Source organism: Camelus dromedarius, chromosome 2 (genome assembly GCF_036321535.1).
Source record: "Camelus dromedarius isolate mCamDro1 chromosome 2, mCamDro1.pat, whole genome shotgun sequence".
In the NCBI taxonomy this organism is placed as follows: domain Eukaryota; kingdom Metazoa; phylum Chordata; class Mammalia; order Artiodactyla; family Camelidae; genus Camelus; species Camelus dromedarius.
In genome coordinates, this window is record NC_087437.1 from 77,552,612 (window position 1) to 77,579,807 (window position 27,196).

The 27,196-nt window shown below is 35.5% G+C and overlaps 1 protein-coding gene across 7 annotated transcripts in view; it reads left to right on the forward strand.

Annotated features, from left to right (window-relative positions):
• CBLB (Cbl proto-oncogene B) overlaps positions 1-27,196 on the forward strand; it is a 259,798-nt gene that overhangs the window by 166,742 nt on the left and 65,860 nt on the right. For 6 of the 7 annotated variants that reach the window (XR_010384605.1, XM_064495746.1, XM_064495759.1 and 3 more), the window contains exons 5-9: positions 4,544-4,700; positions 9,925-10,046; positions 13,032-13,169; positions 17,232-17,319; positions 19,903-20,034. Coding sequence is in view for 6 of the 7 variants with exons in the window: in XM_064495746.1 (XP_064351816.1) it covers positions 4,544-4,700; positions 9,925-10,046; positions 13,032-13,169; positions 17,232-17,319; positions 19,903-20,034 (637 nt within the window). In the remaining variant the exon portion in view is untranslated. Of the gene's footprint in view, positions 1-1,896; positions 1,917-4,543; positions 4,701-9,924; positions 10,047-13,031; positions 13,170-17,231; positions 17,320-19,902; positions 20,035-27,196 lie in introns of those variants that run through there. The other variant, XM_064495761.1, reaches the window with a different exon arrangement.

Sequence of the window (27,196 nt, forward strand, 5' to 3'; positions counted from 1 at the left end):
CCATGTTGCATTCTCTTCTTTCTTCTCATAGTTTAATCTGTAAGTTGTTTTGTATTTCCAAGCTATAAAACAATTTTATAAGCAAATACAGTTCTAATTTTGTTTTAATTATCTGTGATTACAAAATATATTTTAAAACAGTTTTAGTATATCTTTTATTCCTTTCAGCCATTAGAACATATTAGTAGTATTTTAAAAGTTGCTTGTAATTCTACCACAATCCAGGTATCAACAATTAAAATTTGTGTTGATCTCTCCATATATTCCAGTTTTTAGAACTGATCATAAAAGACATACAATTTTAAAATGCTGTTCTCATTTAAAACCATGGATACTTTTCCATGGCAAGAAATATTTATATAATTGTTAATTGCTATAAAATATTCTAATTTATGGATGTAATATGTCCTATCACTATTGAAAATATTTGTTTTACTTTTTTGCTATGATGAACAACACTGTTGAAGAGACATGGATGAGTCTTTGCATGGCTGTATATATATATATTTAAATATAATTTACTTGATTGAAATCCATAGAAGTAGGTTTCCTGGGTTAATGTGAAAGGCGTTTGAAACTTTCTGCCAAATTGTCTTGTAGAAATGCTCTGTAAATTCTCTTTCACACCAGAAGTATACAGAAGTTCCTGTTTCCAAACACACTATCCTTTGTTGAGATTCACACTTTATTATATGGATTCTCTTTCTATGTGAGTTAAAAATAAAACCCTATAGAGCCTTTTATGAACTTGTAGTTCCTTGGAAATGTTTTGCCCTTTTTTTTAAATCAATTTCCGTACATTTTTGTCTTGTGTTCCTTATACTTTTGTGTTAAAACTGCAGGATTTTCAAATTTATCAAGTTATTATCTCCTAATATTATATAAATAGACTGTCATTTTTCTTTTTAAGTCATGAAACCATTTCTGTTGTAGAAAGCTGGTAGCACGGTCAAATTTCTGGGTTCCTCCTCTATGAAACACTCCCTTGCCTTCCCTAGACACAGTTTAATTACACAGATTTTATTTGCATACTCCTTTGTCTTGGGCAAAGATGATTAAGATCCAGTCCCTGTTCGCAAGACTCTCCATTCTTTGGGGTTCCCATAGCACATGAATCTTTTTCTATGATAACCTTAGCACATGGCACAGCACAAGTTATTTACAGGTCTTTCCACCTGTAGATTGTAGCTTTATTTATATTTTTGTTTTGAACCTGTCAAAATGCTTGGCACATATAAGATCTTTCTTGGACAGGTCACTTCTTTAAACCTCAGTTTCCCCATCTGTATCATGAGGATAAATATGTCACTGTGAAAAACTCAGTTCTTTTTTTAAAATATATTTTTATTGAAGTATTGTCAGTTTACAATGTTGTGTCAATTTCTGGTGTACAGCACGATAGTTCAGTCATATAGGAACATACATACATTTGTTTTCATATTTTTTTTAACCGTAAGTTAATTTGGTGATTAGCAGGTAGTAAGTCATCAGTAACTGGCAGCTCTCATTTTTATTCCTATTGGAAGTCTAAAGATCCCGAAATCATGTTGTTATTATAGGTGCCCGGCTACCCATTGGACTTTTATTCAGTTCTTTGTAGATTAATGGTTACTTGTGCTTTTCATTGGATTTTGAAGTTAATTCAATTTGCAATTCAAGGGATTTATAATTGAAAGTGGCAAAAGGACAGATTAAAACACTTCTGTGTTGGTGCGGGTTTGCAGCTTAGTTGGCTCTTTTATATTCTATTCCTTTTCTTTCTCGGCCTCTCTCCTTTTCCCAGGTCTCTTCCAGTACGTTGAAGTTTCCATGCATTTGTAAAACAATTTACCATTAATGTTTTCTCTCACTAGCTTCATCTCAAGGAGAAGAGGGAGTAGAAACCACCACGCTGTGTTGCTGCAGTTTAATTAAAGGTGTGAACAGTCATCCTCTGCCTCTCCCCTCCCCCTACAAACCTCAGGAAAGAATGTGGTAGCAACTTGAAATCCTCTTTGAAAAGTTGAGATCCTTAGTGCAGCAGTTTCACAACTTTATGTTTTTAGAAATCGTTGTAGTTTATTTCTGTTCTTCACTCATGAAACCCCCACTCCTCCCCACTGTTCCCCCCACCTTCTTCCCATGGTAGGTATTTGGCTCAGCTGATCAAAAAGGAATCGTATCTGTTGTACGAACAGTTATATGTAGTAAGTGAACCAGATAACGCTGTCTTTAATCCCTGTTAGTACTCTTGACTAAGGTTCAACAGGTAAATGCCTGTTGGGACCTTAAGTTTATCACAAAGAGAACCGGGGCAAGTCTCATTTGCACATGTACTGTGGAAATGCAACTTGCCTCTTTGTAAATTGTTGTTCCAATAGTAAGTTAGACTACAACTTTGGAAGCTTGTACATTTTTTATAATTTGCTCTGGGAAATCTTTGGATATTCAAAAGACTTATGATCTGCATGCACCTTAAATATTGGGATGAGGATAATTTTTTTTATGGTAACAGATACTGAAAGGTGTCTGTCTGGCCAATCTATTTGCTTTCTATACTGTATACACAAGACAGAATTCTCTGAACATTTCCATACAAAAGAAAACTTATACCATGCTTAAATCAGCAATTTTTTTTTATTTTGAATATGATGGTTCATGTCCCTTTTGTGTATTGAATTGGAAACTTTAATTCAGAAAAGAAAACTGTGCATCTTAGGCACCACTTCTACAGGGACTGTAACGAAGCTGGACATAATTGTGTATTTACACTTCACCATAAATCAATAGCCTTCTAATATTATCAAAAGTTTTCATTGGTATTTTAGAACAGCAGTTATCTTGTTAACCTTAATCAGAGCCTGACGTGTGTTTCTTCTAAATGGCTTCTGATGTGGTGTCTCTCTTCAGTTCTCTGTGGTTTCCTGTTTTTTTCATACATAGAGAAAAGCCCTTTGATGTATTCAGTCTCATAAATTTTTTTTCTTTTAATGGTCTATCAAACATAAACTTTCTTTACAGCATAGTATTGCAAGCCTGTCTTACCATTCATTTGCTCTTCTTGCCACAGACCCTCCTTCTCTGGAAATTCCTCCAGCACTTCCTTAAATACCCCTTCTGTATTCTTCAGCATGGCAGATCTTACTTCTGCCCTGAAAGTGGCATTCTTCCAGGACAGAGGTGGTACCTCATATTTCCATAATTTTCTTTCTCCCCAGGGCCTTGTCTTAGCAGTTGATGGATACTGCAGACGAGGGGCTCTCAGGTGTGGTCCCCAGCCCGTTAGCAGAAGCAGCACTTGGGAGCTTGTTAGGACTGACGGTTCCAAGGCCCCACCCCTGTCGTACTGAGTGGAGTACCTTGGGTTGAGAATCTGTAGTTTCTGTGCTGATAAGCCCTTCAGTGATTCTGAGGCATGCTCAGGTTTCACAGCCACTGCAATAGATAATTATTGAAGGAATATGAAAGTTTTACCTTTATGGTGATGCTTCACTGGGAGGATTGATTTAGGATGGGGCCAGTTTAGTCCCTTCTGCTTGAGTCTTACTTCTCAAGAGATCCTGGTAAAGAAAAACCTAGATTTAAATATTTGCAGTCTTATAAGAGGGTGAATCTAGCTCTTAGGCTGTTTTGAAAAGTGCAGCTTAGAATTTTAAAAAATATGAACGATTTCTTCTGCCTGTCCAGGAATAGGCATTTAACATTCCAAAAGGAGGAAAAGTAAGGAATGAATAATGAATGAATGTTACTCATTTTCATGGTCGGGGGGAGGTGGGTGAAGTTTAGAAACTGGTCAGGTGGGGGATGGGTTGGGAGACTTCCCCTGGGGTACCACTCTGTGTTCTTCTGTATTTCTGAACCATGTAAGTACATTACCTAATAAAAATGTTGATACACGGTATATTTAATAAGATTAAATTGAGTAAGTGCTGAGTGAGTAAATTTCCACATACTAGCCGGTGGGGTTGGTTAAAAAGTATTAAAATTTCCCTCTACGTTAATATGGCAGATCAGATAACGTGGCTTTTCATCTCTGTAGAACCCATCAGGGTGGTGGAAGAAATGTCTTGATGATGTTCTACCTAAACAGTCTTGAAATGGTGGATACATACTACTCTTTTATGCAATGAACAGAGAATTCTTACTGTTACATGAACTCATCATTTTGTAATTATTTTAAGAAAATAAATAAAGGGGAAGAATTTAACTTGACTCAAAGTTAAATAATCTTGTTTACACAACTGAAGGGGTCAGACATGCAGGACTTTGCCCTAATACCTTCTTTCTGAAGTATTTTTAGAAGTATCTTGATAGCCAAAGACTGTCTGAGAGAAAAACTGATTTACATTTTTGTCACACTCTTAGCAAATGGACAATAATCCAGTTAGCAAAAACCATTCCATGTGTTCTGAATTGTGAACAATATTCTCAACTATTTGTCTTTTAGTACCAGTTGAATTATTATGGTTAATATTATGTTATGGTTGAATTGTGCTGTCAGTGGAAGGTGTATCTTAAATGACGCTTGTTTCAGTTACTCTTTTTTTTTTTTCCTCTTGCACAGAACTATTGTACCATGGAAAGTGTTCAGACAGTGCCTTCATGAAGTCCATCAAATTAGCTCTGGCCTGGAAGCAATGGCTCTGAAATCAACAATTGATTTAACTTGTAATGATTACATTTCAGTTTTTGAATTTGATATTTTTACCAGGTTATTTCAGGTAAGCTTTCTATTTGCTTATCTCCCCTCCCCCTTCAGCCTGTGTGTGTGTGTCTCTCTTGCACACACACATAAATGTATGGCAAATAGTCTCATTTTTGGTAGTCTGCAATTTTAAAGTAAGTTTTTGGTCACTACTGTAAGCTGAGAGTTTGTTTAGAATATCAGGTGTTCTAGCCTGGAGGTTGCTTGTTAGCTTTGAGAAGATTGATGTAAAGAAGCTTTGTTTTAAGGTCCCGTGAGTTTCTCTTTACTTTGTTGATCTTTTTAGCCCAGTAACTGGTCAAATGCAACTTCTACAGGTGGGCATTTGCTGGGGTCATATCCCCATGTCTCCCCTTCGCCTCCCATACTTGTTAGGCAAGAAGGGGAATAGTTAACTTGGAAATAAATATCAAATGTATCCCATTCTGTGTAGGAGATTACTGTAATGTGTGCTGTTTTTACAGTGGGCTTTGCTCAACCCAACTGAACATATGTTAAGATATTTTTCCATGTTAGTAAATATTTTCATCAATACAATTTTCAGTTCTCAGTTGCTGCAGAATATTCCATCAAAATAGCTTGTCATGAACAAATCTCTCACTTGGGAAATTTAGATTTTTTTTCCTGGGTTTTTGGTTTTTTTTTTTTTTCATCTAGTATAAATAACTTTGTGATTAACCTTCTTGTCCTGTTCATTGTTTGTTTGTTTGTTTTAACCATTCTTTTGTAATTGTCTTCGTGTAGCTGTTGAGAAGCACTTTGTGCTTTTGTACATCTTGGTGGAATTACCCTAAACCTAAGGACTAGAAATTTGTTTTGAATTTGCCTCTGCCGCTAAATTGCATTATTGTCTATGGGATTTAATTCAAGTCATCACAAAATGAGAGTCCCACCTAAAATCTGTATGATTCCAAAAATATCAATTATATAGCAAGTGATATCAATTGATCAGAAACCTGGCTGCTTATATTCTGGCACAATGTTTTATTATTTTTGTCTGCAGTAAGATTTGTTTTGTTTGAACCATGCTTTCAACAAATGTTAGAGTATACTGTTGCTTTTCATGTCTCCCATGTTGGAAGAATTTTGCTTCTCTGATTTACGACTCCACTTGGTAGTAGCCTGCAAGGACTGGGTGACTGATTTATATAAGAAAACAAGATTTCATGGGATTAACTTAAATTTATGAAAGAACCTGTTAACAGAAGTCAAATTAACTCTTGTCAAAAATACTTACAGACTATGCTTTGCTTTATTACGACTTTATAATCATAATTCTACCTAGACATGCAGGGTAAGGTGTTAGATAAATGACTACAGAAAGTGTACTTTTGGTTATTTTCAGTGTATAGTAGTTTCATGATTATTCCCTCAGCACACGTACATTGTCCGCTTAAGTTTTTACAATGACTTTGAGATACATTTTAGAAAAAGGTTGTGATTATTTAATAATTAAAAATTAAATTAATAATAATTAAAACTGATTATTTTATAATGGAACCTCTTCTTTCTTTAAAAGTTTCTGATAATTGTTCACATACTTCATTTATTTAACATGATACAAAGGCGTTCTAATGGGAGGTGCTTTGCTTCTTCCTCTTGTGAAGGAAGAAAACAAAGATGGTTTTCATACATGAAGCCTAACTGTTAATTCTACAAAGAGTGTATTTTTTGTGGGGAGCCTGGATGACTTTTTAGTGTGAATGTTAACTGCTAGAGTGCCTGAAATTATGTAGTCAAGGTAGGAGGGCAAACGCGTATCCAAACAGCTACTTAATACGTGCACATATTTTCTTATAAGCTGTTTCTCTTTAAAAACAGCCCAAGTAATCTTAACCCCTCTAACGCACATGCATCTTATTTACGATGATGGGAACGTTGAGAGGAAAAGAATATTGGAAGTAGTGCTGCTGTGAAAAGTGTCAGATAATGGAACCAAAATCTTACCAGTGGAGCAAAGAGTTCCTTGTCTTTTAAAACACAGCCCCTGAGCTGCTGTGTGTTCCTGAGATTGTTCCACCTCTCCTGATTTCGTTATTCAGATGCCTAGACTGTAATCAAATGTGTGCTTTAAAATATGATAACATTGGTTCTGTGTACAGAAAGTAGATGTATTAACTTGTACTGATCTTTAATTTTTATGTAACTTTAAAAATGGAGTAGTATTTTCTGAAGTTATAATCATGTAATTTATATGAGCAGTATGTTTTGTGGATACTGTAACTGCGTGAACATAGATTCTGCTGCAGCCGTGGTGATCCGGGTGGCTCATGGGTAGTGAATCCGTGCAGCTTTAAGCCGTTACGAGTGGGGCATTCAGCAGAGCGGGATCTGAAAGTGGGCGGGGAGCACCCTCCGGGTTGGGGTTGGACATGGAGAAGAGCAGAAGGGTTTGAAGACCGCGTTAGCGGGGTTTAGGAGGGTGAAGTTGAGAATTGCCTAGGAAACGAAAGAAGTAAGAAAGCTGGGGGTGCTAGTTTCCCTTTTTTCTCTCTCTCCTCATCCTGATACTGTGCCAGAACTTGAACAAGTGCTTGGACTCACTGGAAAGATCTTGCAGTGGCTACCTTCCCATCCCCCTTCTTTCTTCTGCCTTTAACCTTATCTTTCTCCTCTCCGGCTACTTCTGCGATGCTGGGATTGGCAAGTGCTGAAGTCCTGGCGTGGAAATACAGGGATTTTGTTTTCCTCTTCCCTCTCCCTGGGGCTGTTGCTCCCTTTTCCTTCCATCTCCCCATGACTAGAAAAGACTGGGTTGTTGAGAAATAGGACAGTAAATGGGGTGGGTGGCAGAATAAGGAGTGAGTGACTTGGGGCAGTATACTAGTGACTGTGAAATATATAGCATCCCCATGGAATAGGGAGAAAAAGAAGAGAAGGAAAGTCACCTCTTGTAGCAAGAAGTAATGGAGTATCTGGGCTGACCAGCTGAGGCCCTGGTCCCAATGTAGATTGTACGTCAATAAATGGCTATTCCTATACACAGGAGCATTTTGGGAGAACAGAGGGACTAGTCTTAATCCACTTCATTAATTTCTGTAGTCATTTGAGAATCTCCAGATAATTTTGTGTTGGTGTGTGAGAAAAGGTATCCTTCAATCTAGAAACAAATTGCAAAAAGAATCTTTCTTCAAAGGACTTTGTTTTGCCTTCCTTGAGCCATTAGTTGGCAAAATACTTTAAACACACTCACACACAAAATACAAAACTACCACGTGTTTCTGACCGTGGGTTGCATTCTCAAGAAAAACAGTGCAGAGACTTCACTACATAAATATTTCTGCAGTTAGAAACCGGCCCTCTGGATTATATACTAAGAAATGGTCGCTAAATACTGCAGCAGCTGACTCAAAACTTCAATTTCATTTTCTGTTCACTTGTGTTTGATCTGTGCATTGACTCTCTGTAAAGTTCAGCATTAAATTAAAAAAACTTGCATTAATTTCTGTGGATTTTGATGGAAGTGACCCAGATATTTTGTATTCTTTTCATCCCTGTCCTTTGTAGATGAGGAAGCAGAACAAAACAAAATTCAATGCCTGTAATAGTTATTTCTCAGTTTTTTTAAGCACTTGCTATACTCCTCCAAGTATTGTTTATGCAATTTTTTAATTATGCCTTAAGAAGAAAAGTAAAAACATGTTTTTTTTCCAAGTACATAGATAGAACCTCTCTTTACAGTGTTCTCCAGAGCTCGTTTTTGCCCAGTTAGTTATTTTAGTGTGATGAGGAAATACCCTGAAGATTTTTCTTGTTACGTCGGAAAAGGTTAAACTCTTCATCACTAAATCATTCTTTCCCTTGTTATCCTCATCTCCGGGGATATAATCCTCAAAGAGTCCTGCCTTGTAAATTTGAAACTTGCTTAACAGTAATGAGGAACAGGTCTGAAAACAAACAGAGAGCAGGAGCCCTTCACCAGTAATCATGTCTAGGATGACTCTTTCAACAGCTTTCACTTGGCAACATAAAATACCTTTTTCTTCTCTCTTATGTAGAAGATTTGAGTTAATAATCTGGCACATTAGCTAGAGCAGACCACCAATTCCTTGGAATAAATGTAGCTTCAGCCTTAAAGATATGGCAGAGATGATTCATTCACACCCTTGAGCAAAGTTGTCTATCACCGGCTGCCTTTCTTCTCTTGCCATGGTAACTGGAGGGACGGCTAATCCCGTTAAAGAGAGAGTGATACAAACCGTGTGTGTATGTGTTTCTGTGTTTCTGTGGAAGATTTTTACAGAACTTCTAAACTGTAAACTTTTTCCACTTTTATAATTGTACAAGGGCAGACCAAATGTGAGTACAGCAGTGCCTTATCAGGGGAGACCTGGCCTTTCAGCCACGTCCCTCATTAGGAGAAGCTGTTCACCAGGAGTTGTCCCAGCCCGACCCCTGTGCTCTGACACTGTGCAGTAGTGCTGGGATCCTCTTGGTAAGCGAGAGAGAGGTGTTCCCTGTTCTCATGTAGCTTCTGGTTAATGTGTAGACCTCGCCAAATCTCTTCCCTCATGTGATAGAGCTTTTTGTTGTATAGAACAAGGTGTCCCAGTGTAGAGCAGCGAACAGAACACACACACGGAGATGAGGAACGAGGTGAGAGGTGACCCTCTTCAGTTTGGGGGATCTGAGAAGGCCTCATGGAGGCGGTGACATTTGGAGAGAGGAATCACAAGAATTCGTGGGGAAAGAATTCAGGTAGAGGGGAGTCAGCAAATGCACCAGCCCTGAGGTGAGAGAGTGCAGTCCTGTTCAGGCCAGCAACGTGGAGGCCCATGTGTCTGGAGGAGGCAGAAAGTGGGAGGGTCACAGCAGATGGGGACAGAACAGGGCCTGGGCATCAGCCCTGTCAGGTCCTCCTAGGCCATTTATACGGACTTGGGCTTTTACTTGAAGGGAGAGAGTTTGAATAGAAGAATGACGTGGTTTATGTTTCAAAACGATCACAACTGCCGTATTGGGAATAGAATTTGTAGAGAAGAGATTATGTGGTTTTCCTTTTTGCTCTCTGTGTTTTATTCCTAAGAAATCTCTCTTCTGCTTAATCATATTTCTCCCAACAAGAAAATAAGTAATTGCATGTTTGCTGTTAGGTAATAGAAGTTGACCTAAGCCAAGTAAGCGCAGACTGACTTTAAAAATGTCCAGGAGGATTTCAGTACATGTGTTAAATGATGGGTTGGCATATAATTGATAGTGTATATTCTCTAGATAATCTTCTAATATATTTATATTTTTAGCCTTGGGGCTCTATTTTGCGGAATTGGAATTTCCTAGCTGTGACACATCCGGGGTACATGGCATTTCTTACATATGATGAAGTTAAAGCTCGGCTCCAGAAATACAGCACCAAACCCGGAAGGTAAGACTTTTTGGCAGTAACATTATGTGATGTTTGTAAATATGAAAAGTCCTCTGTGGTTCATTCCTGAGTAAATCAGTAATACCCATTGGGAGAGGGGAGGGAAATAATAATAGACCAAAACAGTGCCTTTTAATTGAATTCTTTAAATTGACACATTATGCTTGTTCTGAAACTTAGTGTTCTTAAAGTGAAAGAGGATAGGATAGTATATAAGTTGATGAATTTAGAGAGTAAGTCTCAGAGTTTCAAATTGTAGTAGGATATTAGCGTATTAGCTGTTCTCAGGACACCTCTGTTTTTGTATAAAATTGTATGTGTATAGTTGAATACTTGAATATTGTGCTAATTACATAATAAATCAGTTTCATGTTCATTATTTTAGGGTATTTTTTAAGACATCCAATTTGGTTCTATGATAAACACATAATTACATATAAGTCCATATTAATGCATTTAAGGATATATAAGTGTGCTTATGCATACATGATAAACACATATAAGTACGTACACACATAAGCCCATTGTTAACACTCCAAATCAGTTTCATGTCCTTGAGAACTTCTTCCATGAGGCCTCATGCTTAATGTTGAAATTAAGTGAAACTCACAGAGCTTGGCTCTTTGATCAGCCCCTCTGGCTTTGGCTGAGAAATCATAGCTTATTAATGGCAAATCTGGGCTCAGAAAATCTGTCTCTCTGCTGATGCAAGCATTTGTGCCGTGGCAGGCGGTAATGGCAGTGCTGACCTGCACACACACGCACACACACACTCGCTCACGTTTTAGTAGGAGACACCATCCCAGTGTCCATGAGTGCACTGAAACTCATCGAGGGGTCATTTCATTTTTGGAATGAATTTGGTTGTTTTTCTTTAAGTCTACCTTTTACCTTTTAAAATCACTTTGATTTGATTTGTAGTGCAAATGCCATTTGTCCTTTAACAAAATCTTTTCAAGTACAGTCAGTTATTGATTCCTTTCTTCTCTGCCATGATAATTTCCACCATTTTTATTTTTAAGAATTTGTATGGTATGTTTAAAAAAAGGTGTTGGGCACAGAAAACAGTGTGGCTCCTGTGGAGTCTTCGGTTTAGGCTGAGAGCTGGTTCTCACTGTAACCATGAGAGCAGGTCAGGTATTTTGCACATTGACAGTGGCTTAAGATGAGTCATTTTGTTTCATTCAGGAATCTCTCATAACCAGATTTTTTCATAATTTTTTCTCTCTCGATTGACATCAAAGTGTCTTGTCCTAGAGTCTGATTTGAGAGATGTATTATGATTGGAATCATGGAAGTCATACAGATTTAACACAGAAGTTATTCGGGACGGCATCTTGTCCAAAAAATAATAAAGAAACTGAGTCCTTTTTGTGTTCTCTTCTGCAAGATCATGGAGATAATTAATGACAATTTTGGAAGCGAAAGCCACGTCTCATCACTGTTAGAACAGTTTTCTTAAGATAGTGCCCTCTGAAAGGATGTCTTCCTTTCCTTCTCATCCTGCTCTGTGACAGTGTTTCCCCCCTCCCCCCAAGTTTTAGGTTGTTAGAGATGAAATAATTAGTCTGTGGTAAACTGTTCTAAGTAAGGTGGGATGATGGGGCAATTAAAATGTGTTTAGAAAAACCCTGAACAGTTTAAATAATTTTGATAAATATTTCTTTTGCAGAATAGATGTATTTAAGTGGTCCTTTCTCTTGGAAAGTGTTTCATTTCTTTGGCTTCCTGGTAAAGAATAGCTGGGCCTGTTCCAATGACATTTGGATTCCCCAGGTTGTACTTTATTTGGGATCCAGCTGATAGCCAGAAGTCTGTGTGGAATTACCTTGTCTGATGGTGATTAAAAATGCTAATAAGTGATGGGTTGATATTTATTTTCAAGCTCTCTAGGAGAATGTTTTTAGACCTTCTTAAAAAGTCCTTTCCAGAAGTTCTAAAACCAGTATGAAGTTCTTAAAATTTAAACATCACAACTTCCTTTCTTTAGAAACCTGGTTTTCTTCAAAGGTGAAACCACACAGCCGTACTAAATATACAGTCAATTAAATCTAATGACTGTATAGCTGTTATATATGCTAAATTATCCTGTAAGATTTTTAATAATATTTTTCAATCAAAACTAATGTATATTAAGAAATACTTATTTCTGCCACATACATATAGCAGTTAGGGTATTCAAATATAGCTGACACCTTAAGTTGGCCCACTTTTGATTTGCTTAAGGGGTTTTACCATCCAGATACTGAGATTATGGTGGCAAGATCGAGTGCAATACACTAAAAGGGGAATGGCCTAAAATGTAACAAGTAGATAGATAATTAGCTAAATTAATAAATAATAACAAGTTAAAACCAAGGCAGTGTTTTCCTATCGTTGTCATTCATTTTTATTTATATTTTAGAACTATTTTGGCTCCCTATCACAAGACTTTGAACTTGACAGGGTTAGTGGGAAGCCACAGCATGAACTTACCTAACTTGCTTTCTTATTATAGTTCAGCTCTTTGATCTTTCATTTAAAGTCGAATGGCTGGAATGCTTAAAAGAAAAGATTATTTTTAAACAAATGACTAACAACTGAAAATGTATAATTTTCAAATTTCACAGTAATATATTGAATTCTGTAGTAGAAACTGGCTCAGTTTCTGTCAGAGATGGACAAATTAATTTTTACTTATTTTATTTTTACTTTCCCAAAATGATTTATGTCACAGCTGTTTCACACCACCAGCACTTTATATAGAGCACCCCCTGATGGTGATGGCAGTCAATCATTTGAAGATTTACAACTTCCAATTCTTCATATAACTCTGGAGATATTTAAATAGAATTACTGTCATTGCTTCTTTTACAGATTAATAAATGGAGAGGAGAATGACGTAAAAATGTTTTTTATTCTTTCACTTAAGAACAATCTAACGCACATTTAGTAGTTAGCTTACATTTTGAATGTGATTAAACACAATTTTCTTATGTTTCACAGCTACATTTTCCGGTTAAGCTGCACCAGATTGGGACAGTGGGCCATCGGCTATGTAACAGGGGATGGCAACATCTTACAGACCATTCCACACAACAAGCCCTTATTTCAAGCCCTGATTGACGGCAGCCGGGAAGGATTGTGAGTATGAGAAATGGGTATCAGGGTGCTTTTTACTCAAAGATGTGGACGATAGAGACGGCTTTGTGATGGAGAGACTGGATAGTGAGGCTGATGGTCTGGCTGTTCTTTATTTCAAGACTAAGAAATGGATGGATGTTCCTTAGTTTTTATTGTTCATCTCTGAAAATAGTCATTTTAAATAACCTAATTATTTGAGGTTTTTTTTTTTTTTTTTTTTTTTTAAGCATGGTCTTCACAATCCTCAAGTCTAAATATTTCCTTCCAAATATTAGAAAATACTTGGAGGGCGGACCCGGCAGAATGATGGTTCCCCACTGGTTTTGCTCCTGTGCTCCCAAACTGCACTCCTAGTCAGTGTAGGGCCTTTTAATTCTGCTCTTGGAATCATGAGCAGATTCTGACAGGCTCTGTCTTTGGGCTGTTGGTGAACTTGCAGAGGATTCTCCCTTGGCGGTTGCAGCAGACAGCTCACAAAAACAAACCACCAAAATCCATCCAGCAGCTCTTCTCTTTTTGAAAAACAGAGTTGGTTATTAAATGGGCCCAAGACTTCATTTCCATAGGAAGCGCTGTGTGGGTATTTCCCTGAATCTGGTGTCTTCCTTCCGTCCTGCCCGCCTTCCTCTTTCACTTCCTCTCTTCCTCTTTGTGATTTGGGTTTTTTTTGTTTGTTTGTCTTTTTAATTAAAGTATGCTTGATGTACAACACTGTAGGTTACAAGTATACAAGATAGTGATTCACAATTTTTAGAGGTTACTCTCCATGTATCACTCCATGTATACAATATGGGCTGTATTTCCCATGGTGCACAGTGAATCCGTGTAGCTTATTTGATACCTGATAGTTTGTCCCTATTAATCCCCTCCCCCCATGTTGCCCCTCCCCCTTTCCTCTCCCCATAGTAACCACTAGTTTGTTCTCTACATCTCTGAGTCTGTTTTCTTTCTTGTAGTCACTAGTTTGTTGTATTTTTTTAGATTCCACATAAAAGTGATACCATTGAATTTAACTATATTATAGCAAATAAATTCCAACATCATATCACCATATGAGTTTGTATATTTTACAGAGGAAGAACTTAAGACTTAAAGGTAGTTTAAAATTAAATGTAAAAGTGTATTAAGAGAGAATTCTTTAAAATGCTTGACTTCTCTTGCCTCCTGTAACCTTTAAATTGCTAGTTTTACTTTGTGTTTTGACCAGTCATGCCAGGTTTTCTTTTTTTTTCTCCTCCTTCTTCCCTCATCCCTTCCCTTCCTTTTCTCTTCATGTCTTCCTCCTTTTGTCGACATTAATAATAAATCCATATTTCAGAATTATATGTTAGTAGCTTTGTTCAGTTTATCTTAAACTGTTCTTTTTCAAACTTTAGAAATATGTTCTCTTTAGTTTTTTAAGGTTAAGAATGCCTTTTTTTCTCTGCACATAAAGTTTAGGCAGTCTGCTAGTCCCCTTCATAGTAAATACTCCTCTCGTTCATTTTTAGCCAAATGCCATTCCCTTTAGTCTTTTGTTGTAGTTCCAATGTCACTTCCTCATGCTGGCTTTTGCCATTTGCTTTGCTGAGAAACTTAAGACACATATGCTCAAACTTGCTGCAGCCTGGATTGTGATGGAAACCTAGCAGGAGAAAGTCCACCAGAGTTTGCCATGGGTAAAGAATTTAAATTTTACTGCTTCTAAAGCAATTGCAGGGGGAAGGGTATAGCTCAGTGGTAGAGTCCTGAGTTCAATCATCAGTACCTTCATTGAAAATAAGTGAATAAATAAATAAATGAGCAAACAAATAAGCAAACCTGATTACCTCACCCCACAAAATAAAAAAAAATAAAGTAATTGCAAAAATGGAAAAAAGAAAACATAATTGGGACCTATGTGAAGAGATAAAAGTTACGAGCTCTCAAGAAATAGTTACATAAGAATTATATGGCAAACTGGTACTAAATGTATATTTCTCTTTTAATTATCATAAATTTGCTATTCTCTTATTTATACCTCACCTCTAGTGCATCAGAAATTCCTATGGGTAGCTTTCTGTTCACTGTGACAGGATTTTTGTTTCGAAGAAAATGTACTTCAAAGTTTTAATTTATAAAAAGAGGACGCAAGTGGGCAAATCTGTAAATGGAGTAATTTTGATGAACCTTATTTATATTATTCTAATACCTTCCATCCATTTTACAGAAGTCAAAAAAGTAACATTATCGTATTTTAATTAGTAGTCTAGCCTCTGAACTGCTATGAAAACTAGCCATTATTATTTACATATACACACGCACGCACATGCACACACACCTTCAGAGGGGTTTAGCTAGTGGAATTTAAACTTTGATGATAGGTTACATTAAAATAATCAGATCAGATTGGATTTTTTAGATTAGAGTAAAATATTATCTTTTAGATTAAAATATTATCTTTTTAATTTTTTTCATTTTTTTTCCTTAAGATCTGTAAAAACACAGGATATCGTCTGGTCCAACTATCAGTGTCAGCTGTCCTTTCCTTATAGTTAATCTGATACTGCCCCTCCCCCTTTCCTCTCCCCACAGTAACTACTGGCTTGTTCTTTGTCACCTGATTAGGTGATAAAGAAGTGTACTTTGATAACCAGCCAAGATTCCTTATTTCTTCACTTCTGTTGAAAAGGGCTCATCAGTAGCCCCCGGGATTACTGAGGACAGTGATCACTGAATTTCCCCTTACACATTAAATAGAACCTTGTAACCTTTACTCTAGCAACCTTATTGTCAGTTTGTAACCTTTCGTTTCTAAATTCTTCCTAGAATTTCTATACTTTTGAAATTTGATGAACAAAATATGTAATAGTTGTAAAAACTGGCCATTTTAAGGTATCAAAATAAAGTTACCAAGTTTTGCTTATCACTCATTTAATATTTGTAGAATTTTATCCCACCCCCATAATGACACTGTAAATTTGTGTCATATTCAGATGTAATCAACTCCTTTTACAAAGTCTTAAGAAAAAAAACTCACTGATTTGATTCTTACCATTTGAGAATTGTATATCCTCTAAGTTAATTTTTTTCCAGTTTTTCCTTAGTAATTTTAAACACTTACTAACATATTTGTAGAATATTTAAGGATAAATCTTTTTATTACTTCACAGAATAGTATTAGTACAATTTTGCCCTTTAAAATATTTACCACTGTAGTATTATGCTCTTAATTTTTCATTCAAGCCATCTAGAATAGAAAGATATTAAACAAAATTAACCATAAATTAATGAATTGATGAAATCCAGCAATAATAGCATTTTCTTAATCTAAAGTATTTACCAACACAATAAACTTCATTTTTTAATGAATTTCTGAATGATTAAAAATTGGTTTAGCACAGCAAGACAGCCTTGTAACTTTTAGTTTTTATTTTAATTCTCTCTAACAATGGAACCTTATGTTTATGAACCACTCCATGCATGTAGCTTGATTTGGAGTAAATGAAACAGAATTGTGCCGTTTTCTAATTCTTTAAACCTGTGTGTGTGTGCACATGTGTATGGCTCGGGGTAAGTGGAAGGTGAGACAGAAAGAAAGACAATGGGAAACTGGAGAAAGAGGAACACCACCCAAGTGCTGAATAACTTTTCTGGTAAAACTGTGGGCTTCAATTCCATTTTTCTCTCCTTGTGGTACTCAGCATGGTGTAAAATGATATGTTTAAAATTAACTGTGCTTCATCTGAAAGGCATAATAATTGCAAATAAGTGTATAGAGTTTTTGGAATAGAACATGAGTGGTCAAGAAAATAAATTTTTAACTTACCTAAAGGACATACAGTAAAAGTGTTTCATTGAAAATGATTTCTTAAAGGCTGAGTCCATATTCATTATGTATCTGTCTTATTAAAATGATTCCTAGATTTTAAATGTCCTAAAAATAACTTGCTGTATTGTGGAAACAGTGATAGAATAGATTCTTGATATGTTACATTAAAAGGGAAACATCCAAATGTGTGGTTTGGATGTAGAAGAATCCAATTAAATGACCCTAAATGCAGGTAAAACTTTATGTTAATAAAATTTCTCTTTATAATCTAGCTATCTTTATCCTGATGGGAGGAGTTATAATCCTGATTTAACTGGATTATGTGAACCTACACCCCATGATCATATAAAAGTTACACAGGTAAGGACAATTTCTGGAAACTTATTTCTAATTAATAAGTACTTGTGATGCATTTGAAATAAATATTGTTCTCTACTTACAGATAAAATCATGTACAGGTGTTTAATGCAAAATATACTTGGGGAATTCTAACCATGTTTGAAAGGAAATTACATTACTTTCTCCATTTTTTTGGATAAGAATTTCTGCTGTTAGTATTCTTGCTTCCAACACAATACTGACGTTTATGTGGGGAGATAGATAAATCATAGGTAGGGAGCTAGATATGAGGAGAGAGCTATTGGTCTAGGAAACTTCAAGGAAGATTAGAATAATTATATGTATTAGTGTTTGAGGTGAATGAATAATTGAAGCCTGTTAATAATTATATTCTTATAAATCTGTTGCTGGCCACCTCATAGGTTATGAGTAGGAGTGTCACTTGGTAAAGCCCGCCTTGAGAGTGACATTCAGTAATTATCAAAATCTAAACACCTTTGACTCTAGATTCCAAGTACCTATCACTTGCATATACACACAGAGATCTGTACACCAGGATGTTCACGTTAGCATTTTCATCAGTATGAAATACTATAAAATACTATAATATTTAATCATAGGTTAAAGACCATAGTATAGGCATACTGTATTATACTGTGAAGCCTTTAATAGGAGGCAGATGGACCTACATCCTCCCATGGGAACCTCTGCGTCTTGTTACGTAAAAAAGTTATGTAGAGCTCAATTACGTAACATTTTGTTTGTAAAATTACATTAGGTAAGTTCAATTTCTATAAATAAAAAATTACCATGAATGAATATGAATGTGCTTTAAAAAAAAAATTGAAAAACACCAAACTGGTAACAATGTTTAACTGAGAGAGAACCTGAATATTTTCTGTTACGTGTAACTTAGTATTAAAATGTTTTATGATTAAATATATTTGTGTTTTATGTAATAATAAAAACCTAATAAAAGACAAATTATAGATTTGAGGGAAAACAACAAAATTTTTTGTGTTTCTAATTCCCCAGGATTTGGTCTCAGTGGCCTTGATGTTGTTATGTGAACACACTTATTGACACGTGTACCACACGTGTGTGGGGAGTTTTAAAAATTTAATATACGAAAGCCATTTTAAAATTATGTAGTGATTTTGTATTTTCTAACGTACATTGAAAGACACTCATGAGAGAGAATTCCTCATTATAAAGCCATTGTTTTAAAATTGCTTAGAAACACATACTTAGGAGTAGTATCACTCCCTTAAATTAATCCTAAGTATTTGAATAGCTTACCCCTTACGTTGCATTGAATTCTGCGTCAGTGATTTTAGCTTATTTTCATTTTTTTTATCAATGCAAATTGGTCCTTTTGGTGTCATAACCAGTATAGATACTTATCTATCATTTTAGGGACTTCAGTGGTACATGATTTATTTTGGATTACTTTAGATTTCTTTTCTATCTTGATCGATTCTCTCTTGTTTTTTTCCTTAATTTACTTAAAAGTATTTTATATAGTTATACATATATCACGATAGACAATGTGTATATGAATGTGTGGGTATATGTGTGGGTGTGCATCTGTGTTTATGTATATCCTTTTTCTCACCAAGATTGTAAGATCTTTTGGTAGATTAGGGATTAAATATTGTTATTTATTCATCCTACCCAGGGCCATGTACATGGCAGGCACTTACTAGACTAAAACATTGCCTAATTTAAACAAATTTTTATTTCTGTGATTCCTTTTCTTTATATCCTATTAAATACTGTTTTTATATTTTCTTTATATTTACCAATATATTTGTATCTTCTTTGTGGTGTAGATCTTTTTGATATTTGAACACTGAAAATTTAGCTATGCCAAAAGCTTCTAAACTAGTAAATCAAGAAAACAGATGTTTAATAAAACAGCTGTTGGTTGCTGAAGTGATTACTTTTCTTGACTGTGATAGACTGGGAAAAGAGTGTGTAAATGATAGTTAGAGATTTAACCTAGAATTTGAGGAAAACAATTTAAACTTAACTAAGCCTTAGATATTTTTTTTATTCAGTATATCTTATGCTTTGGAAATTATGTGACATAATAAATATGGACCACAGTGCCAAGCATGCAGAAAGGCCTTGCCATATGCTGCCTTTCTTCCATTCTGGAATTTTTATAGATATCTAAGAAATAAAATTAATGATCAGCCAGAATCATATATGTATTTTTTGTATAATTTGATAGTAAAATTAGATGAGTATGTGGCATTTACAAAGGAAATAGTTATTTATATTTCTTTTAAAACCTTAAATTTGTCTTTTAAATTACTCTACTGATGCAGTTGCCTTGCTGAAAGACCAGTAAAAAAGGTTAATCAGAAGTATGAAAAAGCTTATGCAATTGCTGATAAAATCTCAAAAATGTTTTAAAAAGTAACTTTGTAGACCATATTGTGATTACCAGTTTAAATCATGTCTTAAATGGCAACATAATCTGACACGATCAAGTGTGAGGAATTTACTGTAAGTCATTGTATTTAAGAAAATTCAGTGTTAACAGTTCATGCTAGAAATTCTTTAATGTTGCTTTTTTTTTCCTGATCCAAATTCCAGGAACAATATGAATTATATTGTGAAATGGGTTCCACTTTTCAGCTCTGTAAAATTTGTGCTGAGAACGACAAAGATGTCAAGATTGAGCCTTGTGGGCATTTGATGTGCACCTCTTGCCTTACAGCCTGGCAGGTATGATCAAGGTTTAATTAGCAACATTGATGTCTTCCTTATGTTCCCTATGGATAGTTCTCCTTTCAGTTTTCTCCATCTTAATGATTCGGGAAATAACACTGATAAGTGCTTTGTTTGAATGGTAGTTAAAAAAAAAATCTCATTGTTTGAGTCTTGCATTTATATAATTTGACTTCTTTGCTGTTTTTATATTTTGTTTCCATTGTTTTAAATTATAACTTAATTTTGTGATATTAATCATAAGTAGTTCTACTTCTGTAACACTGTGGATTTCAAAATGTGACTTATCAATATTGCCAGCTGACCATATTTGTATTATTTATTGTAGTTCAGGTTCTATTTATAGCAGGTCAGATTCTCAAGCAAAGTGTGAACCACAGTAGGTAAATCTTAACGTTGTTGTTTCAGCACCCCTCTTCTTCTGAGAAGGTGTGACTCCTGTCACACATGTCCACAATTGCTCTGCAAGGTGAAAATAGGAGAATCAGACAGAAAAAGGTCCCCCAGATAGATACAGTTCCCATAGAAATAGGCATTACATTTTCCAGTTTACAGAAGCAGAGTCTGAAACAAGCTGCCTTCCCCTCTGCAGTTGGACATTCAATAAATATAAATTGATTTGATGTGTTACAATAAGACCTGGAGAATAATTGGTTTCTCCAAGGGCTTTTTTAATATTTCTTTATCTGTAATAAAGGTTGAAGGTTTTAAGATGGAGCTTCAGACAGATTTCCAGTTTTGAGTATTTGGAGGTCTCACAGAACGTTTTGCTCAGGCTGTTTGTTAACTGTTGTAGTTCATACAGTCAATACTGAAGTCATTGTTGTTGATGGGATTTAGAAAGTTAATAATTAAAATTTTAAGCCTTTAAAAGAAAAATTTGCAATTGAGTGTATTATCAGTCCTACCCTATTCCTGAAGCTTCTCTCCAACCCAGAACCTGTGTGTAGCCTGAGGGGGGATGGCCTCAGAGGATGAGGAAGGGGCCATGCAGACTCAGAGGAGCACTGATGTTTGTTAAGCTCATTACTTGGTAACAAAATACGGTGATTTTCACATTTTCACAACTTTATAAAAAGGGCCTCCTTCTTCCTTTGGGGAGATTTTAAAAAATGGATGAAAAAAAAGGGGAAGAACTGGAAAATGAATTACAGTTGATTTACATTTTCAAAGCTATTTCTGAACTCCCACACATCTTTGCTACATTGATAAAAACTGTCCAACATCCCTACACTTCTCTCTCTCAATATGCATGTGACTTATGTCTTAAGATTTTCCTTGTTACCCTTGTACTAATTTCCCTTTATCCCCTCCTGATGTTTGTGAATTTTGTGTCATATAGCAGGATGTTGGAGGAAGAAGGATCTAGCGAGAGGTTGGAGGAAGAAGGATGCTCAGTGTGGCATCAGCAAACTCAACATAAATTCACTTGATTGCTATTTAAGTTAACAATAATAGTTCTGCAGACGTAGCAATGTCTTTTTATAAATGAGTTTCAATACATTTAGTTACACTGGTAGAAGACAAAGCTGTCAATTGGCAAGTGAGTTTCAAATGTATCAGTAGAAAGTATTAGATGTTACTGAGTCAGTGTCCAGCTGACTGGGATGGGGCAACTTTAGGATGATCTGCCTTAACCTGAAAGCAATTAAGTATTTCAGGGTAAATACTAAACTGACAGAGGCCAAATGTGTTTGTCATCCCTTTGGATTGACTTACGCCTTCAGTGTGGTAGTATGGTTCTCACAGTTAAGAAGAAACTAAAATCTCTGCTATTCTCCCTAAAGAAAACCAGACTTTGAGGCCAGAACAGTCTCCCAGGACTCTACCTCCCTGCATGGCCCTTGTATTTCAGCCCCTTCTCTTGATGCATCGGTCCTGGAGCGTCCAAACACATACATACTGCAGAACTTAGCATCTTTAACCTGAAACTTACCTAATATTTGGAAGTTAAATTGGTTAAAAGTCCCTTCATTTGACAGAAACCTTGGATTAGTAAAGGTTATTGTTTAAAGTGGTGTATAAAATAGCTGTTTACCGTGTGGCTCATAATGAGTAAAAGAGTAGGGCTGAATCTAAAACAAAAGATTTACTTATTTTACAAAGTTCTGTATACTTGTTAAATGAAATTTATTTTTTAAAACTTCAGGCCAGTGCTGTATATTTTATTTTGTATGTTTGTGAACTATTTGCAATAGGCGTGTTACTGCAAAAGGCACACTCAGTTGTCAGGGCTGTTACTAATCCTTTGCCCTCTACATCACAACTTTTCTGTGTATTACTCTGCCTCTTCCAGATGGTGTAGTTCCTCTTGCCAGTTGCAAATCAGTTTCTTGATTCACTTCATGATTTTTCATATTTGTCTCATGGTCTAATACGAAGATACGTCCAGTCATATTTGCAAATTGTTAACATTTGCAATTTCCTTTTTTTGCTCTGAGGTACTTCTTAGTTTTACTTTCAGAGGTTGAGGAAGTGCATAAATTGCCAAGCACTAAAAACTATCTCTGAGTAAAATTTTAGGAAACATTATATGTAAAGGTAGTAATAAAATAGTATTTTACTAAGTAAAGTAGTAAGAAAAAAAAAAGACAAATTCAGAAGTACTTGGAAGGTTGAAATAATATTCAAATTAAATCCCTAGATGTCACTAGAGAATAATGTCAGTATCCTAATATTATCATTGAATTTTGCATGTAGGTTAATGAAAAATATGTAAAGGCATCAGCATTTAAAAAGTTCTTCCAACACTAGACAGTTCATGGTTAATAAATATTCTCCTGATACATTTTGTATATGTCCCTGTAAGCTTTTACCTCCTTGTATTTGTATTGTAAACATTTCCATACATATTTACCTGTTTCTCCTCTCAGATGTGGATTGCTTTACCTATTTGAGAATTTCTCTCCCCTAGCATGCTACCTACACGTGGGTTAGTTACTCAGTAAATACCCGTAGACTCCATGCGAGATAACGTAAAGGAAAGAGAATAATGGACGAAGACTACAACAGATAAAAAGACACTGATACTGTAGATCAGTTGGGAAAGGGTCTTGTAATGTCTCAGTTCTGTCTTATTTCTCCTCTGAAAAGGATCTGTGATCTTTTCAAAGACCTTTCCTCTTGTTCAAGATCTGAGGAGTCCTAAGAGTTTTAAACCTTAGATCCATTTGTTCCATTCAGTAGCTACCGGATGATTCCATTCAGTAGCTACCGGATGATTCCCTTCAACTTTTCACATTTTGATTTTTGCACTTTTTTTTTTTTTGGCTGGCAGTATTACTAGCATGAGTGATCTCTGGTTCAAGTTTTCTCTACCCTATTGTTAGGCCAAGGTTTGAGAATTTCAGAGTGATATTCCACAGTCTCTGTATCTCAATAGGATTTGAGTGATGAAGGAAGTTCACACTTTTGAACATTTCCATTCTTGGATAACCTGAGCATTTCTACATTTCCATATGGATTCCAGAAGGGCTAGTTCCTGCCAGCCAGTCTGTTTTGGCAGTTTTCATATTGCTGTATGAAGAGCAGTGTTTGACAATCATTTAAACACATAATTGCAAAATGCCCCTATTATTTAATAAAAATAAAAATTTTATAAAGTTAATCCAATTAAAACACAGTTGACAAACATTGACTGTACTTAAAACCTCACATCATAGCCTCAGTGGACTCACTGGACTTAACCTACTTGATGGTGACTCTGAGGGGAAAAAGAAAATATGGAGCATTTTTATAGTTTTGCAATATTTTGTCAAACATTGTATCTAAACTCACAGATGTAAAAAATGTGTGATTATTAAGTCTCTGGATATGAGTGACGTTTGTCTTTTTCAACTGTTTCCTTATTCAAAATGGTAAAAGGCTAGATGGAGTCTGTTTTCTGACTTTAAAACCAGTGTTTTTATTTTATAGGCTTGTTGGTTTTTTCTATCAGAGAAAAAGTTAAGTTTTGAAATTTAATTGTGCACTGGGATAATTTGGTTTCCATTAACTGGCTCAGTAGAAGCTGACATAGAATTTTTCATCCATCATTCTCCAAGATCTCAAATCCCATTCATTTATTCAGGAAAACACTCTGAGCAGCTTCTGTGGCTCAGGTTCTATACTAATCTCTGAGATAAGAATACTGAGACACTCTCTATCCTTGAGAAGTTAAAATTAAATCTGAAAATTTTATAGACGGACATGATATTAATAATCACTTGAAATGAATATCTTGTTATCCTTCAAATTTAATTATGGATGCAAGACATTTGCTACTTTCTACTGCTTTGGTTGGGCATGCTGCTATGAAAAGGATCTGAAAGGCTGCGTGGCTGCCAAGAAGCTCTGATAAATCAGTCAGAGTCCAATAGGAAATATTAAACCCTGACCATAAAACATTATGTGTTCAGCCATTGTGCATTTTTAGTAAGTCATCCTTCACCAGCTTTTCCTTCCATTTGATGCTCTACTTTGGTTTAATTGAAATTCAGTGGAGACTTAAATTTTATGTAATTAACGGAAACCCTAAGAAATGCACAGGAGCGATGTCAGTTGTTACAGGCTGCAAGTGGTTACTCTTTAATTGCTGTCATAATGGCCCATTAGTCATGCCTCCAAAGAGGTGTCAGATACTTTTTTTCCCCTTCTGAAACATCTGTGTTATTTAATAAATTGAATAAGCAAGCCTGGGTTTGCACAGAATACTAAATAAGTTGGGTAGTCACCTCCCTAGAGGCATTCTTTGAAACAGCATCACTCAGGGTGCGGCATTTCTATTCTGCCCTTAGCAATGGAACTTGGAGAGTTTCTTTCACTGCCACACATTTTCCCAAACATTTCTCTTTACCCTGAACTCCTCCATGTTTGTTAGTTTGTTTTCTTTCTTTCCTTTTTTTTTTTTTTTTTTTTTTTTTTTGATAATAGCATACATACTATGCAGCAGTGATGTTGCAGGGTTACCACATAAGTTGTAAAATAAGGAATTGTTTTCTTTCTATTTTTCTTTCCAGGAAGCTAGAAAATGGCTTCTGAGCTCGTGAATGGCCCAGTCTCTGAACTGTGTTCCTTACATCTTCCTTCCAAAATAAAAATGGATACACATATGTTAGTTGAATATGTAGCCTTCTTTTGAATTACTGCCAAGGCCTTTAATTCAACTAAAAGTAAATTTAATGTTTTTCCTCTGACTATTCCTCCTGCATATTTTTTTTTTCAAAATAAAGATACTGGAGTATTCAAAATAGTAATCCACAAAAAAAGTCATTAGATGAAAATTAATAAGGTCTGATTGTCATATGACATATGATTAAAAAAATTTATAGATGTCCCATGTTTAGATAGCCTTGTTGGGGGAAAAATGGTGTAATAAGAGAGATGAGAAGCCAGCTCAAAGGATTCTCATACAAGGCACTAAGAATCCTTTAATATCTCTTCCATCAAAAGCAAACAGCTTTCAAATTTATAGCCTCAGTGAAACTTTGTAACTTTAGTACTACAAATAAAAAAATAACATTTGCCTTTAAGAATGTTATAGATTAGTGCTTGTCCTTGATTATATGTTATGTCTTTTTGTATAAATGTGCTAGAATGTTAGAGCTCCTCTTTCATTTTGACAGTCACGTAATGGCTATGGAATGTATTCCTTCGTTCTTGAGACTATTTTGATAATAATTATACCAACTGGAATTTGCTTGGCACTTTGGAAAGTTTTGAGTTAATTTATCTCACTTTATCTTTAAGATGTCCCTAAAATGTACATTCTCTCATTATGCCTTACAAATAAGAAGAAATGGCTTTTCCATTGTCACCCAGCTGTAATTGGTAGGCCTAGGATTCAGTCCAAGTTTCCTGGTTCAGAATGTCAGTGCTTCTTTCCTGAGTCACTGTTTTCATGGGCCTCCCAGATTAAAACTAAGTCTAGAGTCATCAATGTCTTCTTCCCTTACCCATCATAAAAAAGCACCAAAACCAAAGAGCTGTCCCACTCTGTTATTTATTCTGTGATCACTAGTAACTATCCTTGTTCATTCCCTTTTAACAAGAAGTTATTGAGTTTCTGTGGGATATATTGTGCTCTGAAAATGTTTAGTGGGAACCCAAGCTATTCTCAGTACATGTATCATGTATGTATGCATCTATCCAGTTATTTATTTATTTATAATTATTCCATGTTTAAAAAAAGAGACGTATGGTAACTTCAAATCTATGTGAAGTATAGCAAGGAAATATACATTAGAAGTTACCGATAGGGAAAACACACACACACACACACACAGTAAAAATATAAAATGCACTCCAAAATGAGATTCATGAAGTCCTATGTACTCTCTAGGGCCCTCCATTTATATTATATATGTGAGCAGACAAGTGATTGACCTTAAAGTATGCCTTCAAATAATTGATCGCCCTGAGAGCAAGCAGATAAATTGTACTGTGATGTTTATCTTTAAAAATTGAAAGAAAGTAATTTAGGAAGTAATATCTTTCTGAACGACATTGAAACAGAAAGAATATGGAAGGTGACTGATGGTGATGATGATGAGATGATACTGACAATATTTATTTAGACTTTTACGTAGCACGTTATTGGGGAATTGAAATTTCGGGGGAAGTTAATTTTTTCCCAGTTTTTCTGTCAGTGTTAATTTGTTTTCAGGTTATCGTATATCTAAACATAAATATAACTTACAATATTTATGGTTGACAAATGAGTCTGAATAATTTTAGCTTGAGCGTATTACATAGTTAAGTTTTAGGTGAATGTAGTGCTTGCTGATAACTTTTCTGTATCCTTTGGTTTGAAAGGATTTATTTGAGGAAGTAAAATCTGTTGAGTGAATTAGAATAGACGGAGTCTGATTTCTTCCTCTTCCCTTTCTCAGAGCGTGAATAAGTTGGGGACTAGAAAAGAAGCTATTTATCGGTCCTTCTCCATTTACATATTCTCTGTGAGCTTGTATTAAGTATATGTTGACAGAAACATTATACGAATTACTGAGGCACAATCCGAGGCGTTATATGTCTATTAAAGGCATTCTTCATGTGTTTAATCAACCATCTGGGGTGGAGTACCAAAATACACCAATATTTGAGAATTTAAGTACCAAACTTGAGAATACGGTCAAACTTAATTTGCATATGACAGTAGTCAGAGAAAGAGGCAGGTGAGGTC